At 29.1% G+C, this 16,848-nt stretch overlaps 1 protein-coding gene across 4 annotated transcripts in view; it reads right to left on the bottom strand.

Annotated features, from left to right (window-relative positions):
- The window catches only part of LOC145293758 (forkhead box protein P1-like), a 971,902-nt gene extending 955,436 nt beyond the window's left edge, over positions 1 to 16,466 (bottom strand). For all 4 annotated transcript variants that reach the window (XM_080140253.1, XM_080140252.1, XM_080140255.1 and 1 more), the window contains exon 1: positions 16,234 to 16,466. In XM_080140253.1, coding sequence (XP_079996379.1) covers positions 16,234 to 16,239 — 6 coding nt within the window. In that variant the 5' untranslated portion in view covers positions 16,240 to 16,466. The remainder of the gene's footprint in view (positions 1 to 16,233) is intronic.
- Between the last annotated feature and the right edge of the window lie 382 nt (positions 16,467 to 16,848).

Genomic DNA, 16,848 nt, shown 5'->3' with positions numbered 1-16,848 from the left:
TTTCTCTTCCTTGTTTTTCCTCGAAATATTTTATTAAATTTGACTGTTTCTCTTCGTTTTGTTTCTGTATTTCCAAATGCTCTTTTCGTAACCTTTTTTCAAGTTCTAATTGTTGACTTTGTTGGAATTTCACCACTTCCAAAATTTGTTTTGCAAAATTGTCCATTTTCTTTGTTTTTTGTTTCTCTTGGACGGTGTGGAATTACTTAATGACAAAAAAGTTTTTTTCAGAAACAACACAATTCGTTGATTTACTTTTCCTATTGTACCAACTCTATAGAAAAAAAAAACCTTTACAAAATTCGTACATGATTATTTAACGAATATTTCTTTCATATATTTATTTCCTCGTGTGGCAATTTGTCTGAGAAAATAATTCGGCGTTTGCATTTATATCGAAAGCAGTAGATTTCGTTTGTCATTTTTTTTTCAATTTTCGTAATGTTTAGGTACTTGGTTCAATTCCTTGTTGATCCTACACCTTTTTCCCTCTCTTTTTTCCTTAAGGAGAATTAGTTACTTATCTGTGGAAGAAAGTTTATAGAATTTATTTACTATTGGCTATTCTTTTCGATTTCTGTGCGAAAAAGAATGTCCTTTTCTCGTTAACACTTTGTTTACTATGTTTAGCGAAATCGTTTTTTTCTTCTTCGACGTGCAGTCCCGTCAACATTTATTTTAATCGGATTAAAATCTGACGTCATTTTTAAATTTGTGTGAGTACTCGCTTGTAGCCAATAAAATAAATCATTTACTTTTGCAGGAGTTTTTTTTTTCTTTTTCCAACGCTAATGCCTTTTAACCATAAGACGTATTAGCAAGACATGCTTTTTAGAACGACAAAGTTTGTTTTTTGTACTTACTGAAAACTTGGTCTCATTAATTCAGTAGTAATAATTCTTCACGCAATTCGTCTGTTTCAGCTTGTAGTTTACGTTTTAGTAGCTTTTTTAACAGCAAGATAAGGCTTTTTGACGACGGTTTTTGTTAAATCCTTTTTGCAAAGTGTTCTTTATCCTGCGTTTGTAAATTTTTACACTCGAATGTTGGTTTTTGTCCCAACGTTGACAAGTAGCTTTTCCCGTTTTTCACCGAACTCTTGAAAAATACTTTTGAATCTTCGAATTTTCCCTGAATGTAGGAAAAAATTATTTCGAATATCCGCGTGTTCTTTTTTCTTGAATCCATTTGGTCGTAAATTGTAGTCTTCCAATGGCTGCTTTTTTAAAGAGTAAATTCGTTGTCCTAATATTCGTCATTCAGTTGTTGTTAGCAATTATTGTAGATTGATCCGGGAAGTTCTTGAGTCATCCTCGTCAGCCAGTTGTTGTAGACCCGTGCTAGGGTCACAAATGTAAGAAACCACAAGTAGTGTAAAGTGTATAAAATATATGTATTTATCATAAAGAATACAGGAGCCACTAAAGTGGTATGAGAGGAACGTGTTCATAGCATGCGGTTAAACATGGTATGAATGTCTCCATTTAGTCTTTGAAACCAGTGGTATTCATAGGACTAGTTGATTCCACCTAGTTCTCAAAATAGGGGTGATTTGTACCCCACAACAATATTTAATCCATAGCATATGTCCTTCACCGAGTAAGGACCAAAAAGATTAAATGTAGCATCAGAACAGATAGATAACTCTTAGATCAAAGTGTAGTATCTGTTCTTTAGATGCAATTTCTTATTCTCTGTCAGTGGAGGAGAAATCCTTTACAACTGAGACAGTTTTTATTTTTATCCCATTTCTTTAAAAAACGACCCTGGTGTCTAACTCTGTCTCGTGGGGAGGCATTGTAAATAGGAACTCTTACTTATCACTCCCCTCCCCATAACCCCAGTTCTTAGTTACAGTGAGTACATTTTCATTGGTCACTGTATATTTATAAATTTTTATATATTACTCATAATTCGCCATAAATCTTCTTTATATCAGTACAGTCGGGGATAGCACAAGGAGTCCGAATTTGGGATATGTGTAGTTTACTTTAGTTAAAGACAAATGTGGGATATATTTCGTTAATTTAGTTAAAGGCAAAGGGAATAAAAAAAATGGTTAAAACAATTAAAAAAAATTTAGAAATCTCTGAGTTTTGTGAAATGTTAACTCTATGTAATAGACATCTAATATATAAACGGTTATATATCTGTCTGTTTGTCTGTCTGTCTCCATATTTTCAAATTATCTACCCTGAAACTAAAAATCGCAGAGAAGAGCTAGGGGCCTCAAATGATTGGATCTTTTATGGGCCGTTTTTTAAGGATTTTTAGCCAGTTAAAATAGTTTTTAAGGGGTCAAAAATGGGTCAAAATTGAAAAAATTGTTAAACATTTTTGTACGTTTATCTTAGTTTATTTTTAATTTTTAATCGGTTTATATGCGTGTCACAGTGTTAACGTCACCAGCTTTGAGTGCTACAGTTTCGGTTTCGATTCTAGCTGATAGCACCCAAATACTTTTTTTTTACTTTAGAAATCAAGACTCTATAATAATATATACGAAAGCTGGACAAATTAAAATATCATATTTAAGCGTATTTTACACCCGGGCAAAGACGCCCCCCACTTCCGCTAGTTAATTAATAAATGTTCTTCAAATTTTAGTTCCTTTGGAATATTTTAAAAGACTTTAGAGGCCATAATATGAGTAGCGTCTCCCATTTGAAAATTCAAATATTTCAGATTTGCATTAATTTTGATTTATACACACCAATTAAACAGGATTCTCTGAATTTGAATTTCTTCTTATGTTTCCTTAAGCTTAAGCTTTACACTTTAGACGTTTTCTAGAATCAAATCATGTAATGGATTGTGATGAAAACTGGAACAGGGATCCTAGACATTAGGTTTAGTACTATTAAATCTTTCTAATGTACTGAGCATGTCCATGCGATTGATTTACTCAGGTTAACTAATTTACATATCTCTTTGCCAGAGGACCTCTCATTAATTATCTATTCGGGATATATTTTTTTTAATTACAAAACTGATTTCATTTTGTTATAACACATGAATATATATTTTAGATTGCAAACAGAAAAATTGGTAATTAGAATGAAAACTGTTCTTTCCAGCATAATTTAGTTTTATGAATTTTGATCAGGTTTGGTTCGACAATGTAAATTATAAAAAAGATCTCAAGATCAGTTCAGTAGTTTTCAAGAAAAAGTAAGCATAAATGTGGTATTGTGGTGATTAAACCCCATTAATCCCTATTAATTCCTATGCATTGAACGGAAACTACAATACCTAGTCCGCTGCACCTTGTCATAACCAAGGTTCAGATAAAATTTCAGCCGGATCGACCGATTAATTTCTGAGAAAAAGTAGAACAGATAGAAAAGCAGACTAATAATAATAATAAATCACCTTCTCCACAAAACACACAGTAACCATGACAAACAAGTCAGTGAATATTATTCTCCCCTCTTTCCACATTGATTTCATTACAATATTATGTTCCACCATAATGCATTTCGATGCATTCGTACACAATTCAGTCATTTTAAATTACTAATAAAACACACAACACCCAGTCAGTGACGAAAATGAACAAATTACTACGACCCTCCCTCCACCTATTATGAAAATAAATTCCACCACAATGCATTTCAGCTCAAGTGAGCTTTTTTTACTGTTTAGTTATATTATAAGTTACATAAAATCCATCACTTTCCTCAACCCCCCCCCCACACACACTTCATAGCCAAAGAAAAATGCCAGTAAGCATCCCTTCACTTGCTCCAATAATTTTTTACAATTTTTTTCTTGTTTTTTCTTCATTGTGGATAAAGGCTTAGATTTGATGTGAGAATTTGTTTCTGTTCAATTTTGGTGGTTTCCGACCCCTTGGAGTTCCGAACATTATAATTCTTGGTTTCTTACATATTCCTAGGCAACACCAGGACGCGGGTATGGCTAGTTTTAAATTATATATATATATATATATATATAATTTCGGTGGGAATTTATTTGATTTTGGAAAAATCATTCACTTGAGGTTTCAATAATTTGGCATAACGAATTTGAATAAGATCGATTTTTATTTGTCATTAAAGTTAAGTCTCATCAACAGCACAGGGGTTTTCCAAAACGTAAGAGGTTACAATATAACAACACTAATACATACATATGTTATGTAGTGAAACTCAAGTGTTATGAAATATTTTCCAACAAAAGAAAATCTCATAACAAGCAAACTTTTCTAAATTTTTGAGATGAGGATTGGTTATTCGTATTATTTGGATTCATTGAACTATGGTTCTCATCTCTAGTGTGATTTTCATAACGTTTTCGTCGCTGTAACCTCCGACCTTCTTCAGGTGTATCTTGTCGAACTCGGGAATCTTTCTGTCGAACTTAGGAATTAAGACAGATTTTTTGAGCTGAACCCTTTATTTACTTCACGGGGATAACTGACGGAACAAAAACAAGAGCACGCTCCCACCATGAAGTAAATAAATGGTTCCGCTCGAAATTCCGTCCATATTCCCGAGTTCGACGGAAACATTCCCGAGTTCGACAAGATACCCCTGAAGAAGGTCGGAGGTTACATCGACCGAAACGTTGTGAAAATCACACTCAAGATGAGAACAGTAGTCCGATGGATCCAAATAATACAAGCAAACATTTCCTTATTTTTTGCTTTTGTCGGAAAATATTTCAATAATCTCAATATTTATCTATCTATCTATCTATTTATTTAATAAGTGGTAAATGGTACAAAAAAAAAACGAAGAAAGTGCTCAATACTACAGTAGAGCTAAATAGGTTTTTATTTAGCGTTTTTTGGTCTGCTTAGTTACACATGGTTCCATTCGATTTGGTAATGGAAACATGTGTAAATTATATATATATATATATATATATATATATATATATATATATATAGAGAGAGAGAGAGAGAGAGAGAGAGATAGATAGATAGATATGGTTTTTAAATTTTATTCAAATGTTTAAGACGTTTGCTTGATGAAAGTGTAACAATTCTGATGATCGGACGAACTGTCAAATTGCAGTAAAGTGTTAAACTAGATATAATTTATTATACGTTAAGGATTTCTCCTCTTTCTCTCCCTCTCTATATATATGTGTGTGTGTGTGTGTGTATTTCTGTGGACGCATGTCCGGTTCAATATAAATCTCAACAATGACCAAAATAAAAACATGCAATTTTATTTGGAATCAACAGACGCGTGTAGGCACGAAAACAAAGTATAGGTGAAATAAAGTTTATAATATACAGTTATTGGTAAAATTCCACAAACAAGCAATTTTTTTTCGTAAAGGACAGATGACTGTTTGAAATATAGAAAAATATTTTACATCTATAATGATGATCATATATATATATATATATATATATATATATATATATATATATATATATATATAATCCACACACAGTACTGTTTCGCTGTTTCACAGCTCATCAGTGCGGCTAAATAAGCAACTATCTCAAGCCAGGATCGAAACCCAATCGCCCAAATGACAGGCGAAGCTTCTAACTGTTGCGCTATATAGCTGCTTCTATGCGGGCAGTGACTTAACAATGTTTTGACCTTGTCCAAAGTGCCTATATATATATATATATATATATATATATATATATATATATATATATATATATATCAAAGAGTAAATCTTTAACAAAGAAAAACTTATCTCAATAAGAAAATCCCAACACACTTAAAAGGATCAAACAAATAAATGAAATATGAGGAATAAAAGATCTATATAACTTTATTAGATCATCAGAACAAGGGAATGTAAAAAGAGAAAAATTAAGAAAATAAGAAACCGCTATAGGCCATGGTATTTCGAAGCTAAATGCCACACATCAGAAGAGAAGGGCCAGAATCATACGAAGTGCAAATACTTATAAAAACTGGCTTAATCACATTTAAGTATGAAATGAGAATGAATATGCGCCCCCCCCCAAAAAAAATCAAGAAATATTAAAAGTAGGCAAAAAATAGGAGAGTAGATGGGAAAGATAGTTTATATGCAGATAATAGTAAAAAGAAAAACATGGGTCACTATGAAATAATGGGGAATCTCCAAAGAAGAAAAAAACAAAGGAAAAGATAGACGAGAAAGTTATTAAGCCTATATTTACATTTTGTATAATCCTGGCCCTTCTTTTCTGGTGAGAGGCATTTGGTTTCAAAATGCCATGGTTCAAAGAGATTTCTTCTTTTTTTTTTTTTTTTTTTTTCTTAATTTTTCCTTTTTATTTTTCCTTATTATTCTAACGATATAAAGCTATATATAATTTTTATTCTTAAGTCGGTTTTAAAAAAATCAGAAAAACATTTTATATAGGCGCATCAGGATATATGAAGTCCAACACTGAGGAGGAGCAAAACACAATAAATTTAAGAGAAAATAAAATAAATATAGGTATAAATTCATTCACGAGTTCAATAAAGAAGGATATCTGCCTCATTATATATATATATATATATATATATATATATATATGTTGAATTTATTTATACAAACATTGATAGCTACATATGTACATACATGTTTCTGTAATCACCCGTTATTGGGGAGATTACGTCTTCAGGCCAAGAATTACCTTTGAAAACAAAGGTAATTCTTGGCCTGAAGACGTAATCTCCCCGGTAACGGATGATTACAGAAACATGTATGCACATATGTAGCCATCAATGTTTGTATAAATAAAGTCAATATACCTAATCTGTTTACTCATTAAGCACTTTTTGGTAGACACATGTTGTTCCATTGGATGTACTTCTAGGAAGCTAAACTCTACTGTCATTATGTATGTTCACGTATACGAATGTGTTAGTAGGGTGACGTGGAAGGACTTGGTTTTGAATGGAGGCCACACAAGTTGCTGACCATTCCAAGTCGAAAATGCTGGAAGGGTCATATTCAGATAGATCTTTACCTTAACGGCTATACCCGTGCCCCCTTCCCCCCGCTGCTAACTCTGCCCGCTCACTCATGTTTTCTATCATTCACACTGAGGAAGATCGAAGGATCCGTCGACAATTATGTGCTTTTGAAGGAAACATTCTTGTTTTTTTTTCAAAAGACTTTTTGTATTCCTACACGTCAACACAAAGGAAATAAATACAGAAAAGATATAAACATTCATATATTTTTTGATTTGTTTTTTTTTATACATATATATATATATATATATATATATATATATATATATATATATATATATATATATATTAGCGGCTTGCCAAGGCCACAGGGGAGACAAACAAGCAATAAAACCCTAAGCTAAATTTATCCCAAAGCAGCAAAACTAAAGCTAGTCTGGCAGGACACTATACGTAGAAATGTATGTAAATTTGGGCATAATTTATTGGTTTGAAAATATAGGTTCTTTTTTATCAATTGTCATAAAATTATAACATAACATAGTATTATAACCTTCAAAAGCAAATTTTCATGCAGTTTTTGTCCTATAAAAAAAAATATGAGCATTTCATATATATATATATATATATATATATATAAGTAGCGATGGAAAAGTCTCACGTGTGTAGCCCTGAAATGCTGGAAGCATGTAATAATTGATCTGCCATCATTCTATATGTGCATATATGTGTGTATGTATGTATGTATGTATTAATATATGTACTAGTGTATGTATGTGTATGTATGTTAATAATTGTACTAGTGTATGTATGTGTATGTATGTATGTTAATATATGTACTAGTGTATGTATGTGTATGTATACCTATTCGTATATGTGTGCATATATTTTTATTTATTTATTTTTTGTGTATATATGTTTATGTTTATCTGTATGTATATACGTATATATATTTGTGTGTATGTATATATGTATATATGCATATATATGTATGCGTATAAGTGCATCTATATGTATGTGTAGGTATATGTAGGTAACTTTATGTGCATGTATGTATATGTGCATATATGTGTAGGTATATGTATGTGAATATGTATGTATACGTGTGTATGTATTTGTATATGATAGTATATATGTGTATGTGCATGTGTGCATGTATATGTTTGTATGTATGTGTTATATGTATTGTGTATGGATGTGTGCATGTGTGTATGTTTATGGGTATGTATGTATATATATATATATATATATATATATATATATATATATGTATGTATGTATGCCAAGGACCGTCTTCAATGTCATGTCTGCTTGAGCGTGTGAATTCGCTGGCAGGACTAATAAAAAAAAAAGGTTATCTTCAGGCTCATGGACTTCCAGTGATTGAGGGAGTGGCACTCGTCTGACAAGACGTTGCAATAAGGAAGCAATCATCATATATATATATTATCAAGCTGCAGGGATTAAGGTCATAAAATACACTTTAATATGATATTTTGATTATGCAGATTTCGTATTTATTATCATATTATAGTGGGCCCAATATATAGTAAGGATTTTAAAATAAAATAAATAAAAAAAAATAAATAAAATAAAAATAAATAAAAAATAAATAAATAAAAAAAAATAAATAAAAAAAATAAATAAAAAAAAATAAATAAAAAAAAATAAATAAAAAAAATAAATTAAAAAAAAAATAAATAAAAAAAATAAATAAAAAAAATAAATAAAAAAAAATAAATAAAAAAAAAAAATAAAAAAAATAAATAAAATAAAAATAAATAAAAAAAATAAATTAAAAAAAAAATAAAATAAAAATAAATAAAAAAAAAAAAATAAAAAAAAAAAAATAAAAAAAAATAAATAAAAAAAAAAATAAATAAAAAAAAAAATAAATAAAAAAAAATAAATAAAAAAAAAAATAAATAAATAAAAAAAATAAATAAAAAAAATAAATAAAAAAAAAAAAATAAAAAAAAAAAATAACTGGTGCGCCACCACCGAGAATCGAAACCAAAACTTAGCTACCGATTTATTTTTTTCATTTGACGTTAATGTCTTAGCTATGAACACATGTTTGCCGCAAAGACTAAAAACATGAACTAATAGTTATTACGTTACGCATGCATATTCCGTATTCATCTGGCAAATTCCATTTTTTTAATTCTCACACTTTTGCACCGATTATCCCCGGCTAAAACCCAAATATAAAGTTTTGCATGAGTTCGAATACCCTATATATGAAGTTTCATGTCTGCAGATCAAAAACTCAAGAAGAGGTTTGGTAGGCAAAATTTTTTAAACAAATATATATACGCAAACATAAATATATATATATAGAAAGAGGTTTTATGTTTACTATAACCTTTTTACGCAAATAATATACAAGTATAAATCATGTAGAATATCTGCATGAATATAATTACACGTAATACTTAACTAAAGATGATCATCTCATCAGAAAACCGAAAAACCTCATAGGGAAATTAATTAAAATAAATGTTTTAAAAAAATATGCAAATTAGCTAGATCTTTTGCAGATAAATGCAATCCCATGACCTGTATATGACAAAGTTGTATTTTCTTTTAAAATTAATAGAAAAAAAGGGTTTTTAATATGAATATCAATACACAAAAAATATAGGAGAAGGATATATATACACCGCATATTTTGGTAATGCTATCAGTTCTAAAGCTCATCGACTATGGATCAGAATTTAACCCTTGTGGAAAGGCTCGTTGGAAAAGTAATTACCTGAATTGTGTAGTGGGCTATTTGACATTAGCCCTTAAGGTTGCCCATTAAGGGGATCATCCATCATCCAGAGCCTATTTTTGCACTTTTTTTACAGTGATAAAATGTTTCAATCATAGTCATTTATTTTCCTAGTTTTGCATATGAATTACAAAATATCTGATATTTCCCCCAAGCCTCTAGCCTTGATAGAGGGGAGACGAAAACTTGATGCCATGGTTTCCAATTATGTGAAATAACAAGGGAAAACGTGATTCCAAATATTTCTCATATGTCATATCGCTCCTTTTCGATTTTCAAACAAAGTAAAGTTCACAGTGTATAAGGATTAGTTGATATACCGGAGATATTCATAATCTTACCCTATTTCCAAAAGAGGAAAGATATAAAATATGAGAAATATTTGGAATCAAGTCTCCCCTGGCTGTTAGTTCAGATTATTTGAAACCATAGCAGCAACTTTTAGTCTCCCCTTCACCCAGGCCAGAGGTTTTGGATATATATATATATATATATATATATATATATATATATATATATATATATATATAAAGTAATGTGATTTATATATCTAAATTACAACGAGCACTTTCTATTTCCTGTATTTTAATTAAACTAGTAATTTCACTGTTACATTAAAATACACTCAGCTCTTTAGACTATTGTTCTAATCTCCTTTAAATTATATATATATATATATATATATATATATATATATATATATATATATACAGAGAGAGAGAGAGAGAGAGAGAGAGAGAGAAAAATAAAAAATTTTCAAAACTTCTTCTGGATGAGGAAGTCTTGAAATAAAAACGAAACGTTGATGAACACATGACTCGGTTTGTTCCTTTTTATTTTGCCAGAATATTATTTCCATTATTCTAATTATATATATATATATATATATATATATATATATATATATATATATATATATATATATATATATATATATATATATAACAATAATCTACAAACACATGTTTCACAGTTCTACCGATTGTCAGTGTAGCTTGACTGTTCTATGGTCGAGTACGTTAAAAAACTCAACACTAATATATATATATATATATATATATATATATATATATATATATATGGGGTGAGTCACGGGAAACGGATGCTTTTTTAAAGAAAACAAAACCCTGCGAATATTTCAACAAAAATTTTCTAATGTACATAAAAATATTTACTAAACTATGCCATTATGAAATATTTAGAAGCAAGAAACGTTCTAAAAACATCCGTTTCCCGTGTCTCATCTTGTATTTGTGTGTGTATGTGCGTGTGTGTTTGTGAATATAGATTGTTTATTATGCACGTTTTGGCATGCTGAGGGTTCGATCTCTATGATTCCTTCTGATGGAAGGTCACAGAGACTGAAACCCCAACTTGTCAATGTAAGGTGAATAAACCACATAATATACGACAAAAAAAAAATGGGGAAATGAAGCAGCATTCATTCTAAGTGGTTTAAGATCGCTTCTTCTGAAAGAGGAAGTTTCTAGAGAATACTAAATTCACAACCTAGTTGCAGCAGGCATATTCCCCGCTAGGAGGGATGACAACATTAATGTTTGCAGTTCTTTAAAAAAGGGATGTTGGCATCATTGCACACACAGCACCTGGTATTCCGAAATGGTCGCCCATCTAGTACTGACCTGGCTCAAGGTCACTTAACATAGCTGAACTAACGAACGTGTGTCATCATGGTTATACCACATAATCACATACATATACCAGCTCTACTGAAAATTAACTTAGCATTGAGCACTCTTAAAATTAGTATATAACACCTTTTTATGCACAGTCTAAAGTAATAAGAATATATACACTTATATAAGCCCTTCAGTCTTTGACAGACTATGGATACCCACAAGGGGTGCCTGCACGTGGAATTTTTGTAGCAGGAGGTGTGCAATCTCCAACCACACCTCTCCTGAGTCGACATCCAAGTGGCAAGTGAAGTATATGTACAGGCAGGATGAAAACAAATGCCGAGATAAGCGGAGAGCACATACAGCACCCAGAATTCACAAATGGTCACCCATCTGGTACTAACAATGCTCAACGTTGCTTAACTTTAGTGATCTGACGAGAACCGGTGTGTCAACGCAATTATGTCGTATATAGAAGTTTACATAATTTTTTTTTTTTTTTTTACACACACACACCAAACATATATATACAGCACGATCATATTGACACACCGGTTCTCGCCAGATCACCGAAGTTAAGCAATGTGGAGCCTGGCCAGTACAAGATAGGTGACCATTTGAAAAGGTTAGGCGCTGTATGTACTGCGCCAGGTCGGAGAAATTTCCAGGTTGGTATCAGCGGCGCATTATTTTACTGGGACAGATGCGGCCAAGTCTTAGTTAAGACATGCGTCTAGGAGAAAGAAAACTCTGATGTAAAAACCTGTGGTCAATTTATACTCTGTCATGTGGCAATTATCTGCATTGACAAATGTTAGCAGTAATACAAAGAGTGTGGCTGGTTCTACACAAAGCCTTCACCACTATAAACAAATCATCCGTGTGGATTTCCGAGCAACTTAGTTGTTGTGGCAAAACCTACTACATCTAATTCGACGGGAGAGTCCATCATATATATATATATATATATATATATATATATATATATATATGATGGGATGTTTATAGTAGTTAATATATTGAAGCCTTATTGTCTTTATAAAATAGTGCTCAATAATTATTGATTTTGTTTCTTTTCATGACTGCAAATATGTAGCATAAATAGGAAGCATGCATATATATATGCTATATATATGCTATATATATATATATGCTATATATATATATGCTATATATATATATATATACTACCTATATATATATATATATATATGCTATATATATATATATGCTATATATATATATATATATATATACTACCTATATATATATATATATATATATATATATACTACCTATATATATATATATATATGCTATATATATATATATATATATATATACTACCTATATATATATATATATGCTATATATATATATATATATATATACTACCTATATATATATATATATATATATATATATACTACCTATATATATATATATATATGCTATATATATATATATATATATATATATATATATACTACCTATATATATATATATGCTATATATATATATATATATATATACACTACCTATATATATATATATATATATACTACCTATATATATATATGCTATATATATATATATATATATATATATACTACCTATATATATATATATATATATATATACTACCTATATATATATATGCTACCTATATATATATATATATATATATATATATATACTACCTATATATATATATATATACTACCTATATATATATATGCTACCTATATATATATATATATATATATATACTACCTATATATATATATATATACTACCTATATATATATATATATATATATATATATATACTACCTATATATATATATATATATATATATATATATATATACTACCTATATATATATATATATAAATATATATATACTACCTATATATATATATATATATAAATATATATATACTACCTATATATATATATATAAATATATATATACTACCTATATATATATATATATATATATATATATGCTACCTATATATATATATATATATATTACCTATATATATATATATATATATACTACTTATATATATATATATATATATATATATATTACCTATATATATATATATATACTACCTATATGTATATATATATATATACTACCTATATGTATATATATATATATACTACCTATATATATATATATATACTACCTATATATATATATATATATACTACCTATATATATATATATATATATATATACTACCTATACATATATATATATATATATATACTACCTATACATATATATATATATATATATATATACTACCTATACATATATATATATATATATATATATATATATATATATACTACCTATACATATATATATATATATATATATATATATATATATACTACCTATACATATATATATATATATATATACTACCTATACATATATATATATATACTACCTATATATATATATATACTACCTATATATATATATATATATATATATATACTACCTATATATATATATATATATATATATATATATATATATATATATATATATATAGGTAGTATATATATATATATACTACCTATATATATATATATATATACTACCTATATATATATATATATATATATATATATATATATATATATGCTACCTATATATATATATGCTACCTATATATATATGTATATATATATATATATAGGTAGCATATATATATGTGTGTGTGTGTGTGTGTAGTGTCTCAAAAATGTGCTCACACTTCGAATGATCATACAACCTTTATTCATGAACACAGAGTAAAATTGTATCTCTTCGAATAAATAAGACAAATGTAATTGAAGAATCATGTTTGCAAATGACTAAATTGATGACCATTATTGTTCCGAAAACGCTGATTATAGTTAAAGTGTGAGTATATTTTTGCAACACCATATATATATATATATACATACAAGTGTATTGAATATAAAACCTTCTTTATATTTTTAAAAGTACTCAGTACATGTGCAGAGCAATTATAAATAACATTATAATCATATTAAGATTAGAAAAAAATCCTACACGTATTCATCTACTTTTACTTTTTTGTTAATTTATTTAATTTTATTTATTATTTTTTGTTTCATTTGATTTTTTTATAGATTAATTTGATACGTTTTCATTGAATTATTTTAAATCAGTGTTTATCCCTTGTGAACATCGTCTAAACATAGATTAATCAGCATAGGGGATTTTCTGATGTTGATATAATTTCATAATTTCAATATATATATATATATATATATATATATATATATATATATATATATATATATATATATATATATTACGTTTCTGAACTTTGGAGATGAGGATTTGTTATATGAAATTATTATTCATCGGACTACTGTTCTCATCTTGAGTGTGATTCTCACAACGTTTCGGTCGATATAACCTCCGACCTTCTTCAAGTGTATCTTGTCGAACTCGGGAATTTTTCTGCCGAACTCGGGAATTTACAAGGACCCGTGGCGCAGTGGTTAGAGTACTTGGAAAAATCAATTGTAAAAGTGATATTCTCCTGAATGGTTTAAGGTTCAATCCTCAGTGTGGGCGACCGAAATATACATTTGCTGACGGAACAAGGGTGCGCTACCTCCGTGAAGTAAATAAACGGTTCTGTTCGAAATTCCGTCCAAATTCCCGAGTTCGACAGAAACATTCCAGAGTTCGACAAGATACACCTGAAAAAGGTCGAAGGTTATATCAACTGAAACGTTGTGAAAATCACACTCAAGATGAGAACAGTAATCCAATGAATAATAATACATATGTGTGTGTGTGTGTGTATGTGTGTGTGTGTGTGCGACATATATATATATATATATATATATATATATATATATATATATACACGTCACACACACACACACACATATATATATTATTCATTTTACTACTGTTCTCATATATATATGTGTGTGTGTGTGTGTGTGTGTGTGTGTGTGTGTGTGTGTGCATGCGAGTGTGACGTGTATATATATATATATATATATATATATATATATATATATATATATATATATTTTACAAATGATTAATATTGCAAGATATACATATATATATTAGATTATTTATATATGTCTCCATATATTATATAATACAAATTATTAAATTTTATGTATATTTTATATGTATGTATATACGTATATGGATGTATATATTATAGATTAGAAATAATTAATGTTTTAATATATATATATATATATATATATATATATATATATATATATATTCTCACTTTATTCTTTCTGTCTTTTTTCTCTCATTCCTTCGTCTCTTTACGTCTCACTCTCTATCATCTTTCGCTCTCTTACCATTTGACTCTCTGTCTCTCTCACATCTTTTCCTCTCATCCACTTTCTTTATTCCTTCGTTTTCCAATCCATGGGAAGATGCAGGCAATCGATGCATATCAATGATATTGACCTCACTTACATTTCAAGCGAATCTTCACAAATCACAGCTTCGTCAGAAAACGCAAACACACACACACACACACACCACACACACACACACACACACACACACACACAAATAAACACACACAACCACAGACACACACACACACACAAATACGCAAACACAAATACACACAACACACACTAATAGAAACAGACCAAATATAGGAAGACCAACTTCTCTAAAAAAATAACAACAATAATAACAATAATAATAATAACAATTAAGTATAAATTGGAAAGGTATTATAAATACAGAAAAGTTAGAAATATTAACATAAAAAAAATAACACCTTTACATGTCAATGCTTGAACAATTAGCGTTTTTTCTTTTTTTTTGTTCTTTACTTTCCTTCTCAAAAGAGTGGCCACTACTTATATTTCCCAAAAACTCACGTTCAAACTGCCCCCCTCGATTGTACTTACAGCCATACGAAGACGATAGTGGTGACAGTGTCTATCGGCTGCGGTAGTTCAGACTGACCATCCACATCGAGATAATGTCATTGTGGCAGAAGGGGGCCGTTGGGTCAATATCTCGGACAATGCAGCCCTTCTGCCAGCAAGGAATGCAAAAACAGAGCCTGGTAAGCAAGGGCCATTTTTCCCATCACACCTAGTCCAAGAAGACATACAGTCGTATATAGTCCTTCTCCCCCTCTCTCTCTCCCCCCCTCTCTCTCTCTCTCTGAAACAATCGATCTCATATGCATTGATAAAACTGAGCAATCCACGTAGTATCGACACCACTTAGTGAATATCCAGTGTCCGTACTGCGAGATGTCCCTGCCTTTATGCAGCAGTGTTCATAGGTTGGTCATTTTCTCCCATTCTGTTTTTATTTATGGTCTTAATGTAAGTCGATGGCCGCGATAAAAAGGTACACACATATTCATTGATTGCGGTATTTATGCAACATTAAAAATGAAAAAAAAAAAAAAATACATCATCGGACAAGAATATCTGGTTTCAAATAAAGTTAGTTATACAATAAAATAAAATAAGCTCTGTTTTACAATATTAATAGGTAATATATATATA

This window comes from Euprymna scolopes, chromosome 15 (genome assembly GCF_053919585.1).
Source record: "Euprymna scolopes isolate OS-2025 chromosome 15, ASM5391958v1, whole genome shotgun sequence".
Classification (NCBI taxonomy): Eukaryota; Metazoa; Mollusca; class Cephalopoda; order Sepiida; family Sepiolidae; genus Euprymna; species Euprymna scolopes.
The sequence above is the reverse complement of the archived record's forward strand: the minus strand, read 5'-3'. Positions and strand labels throughout refer to the sequence as shown.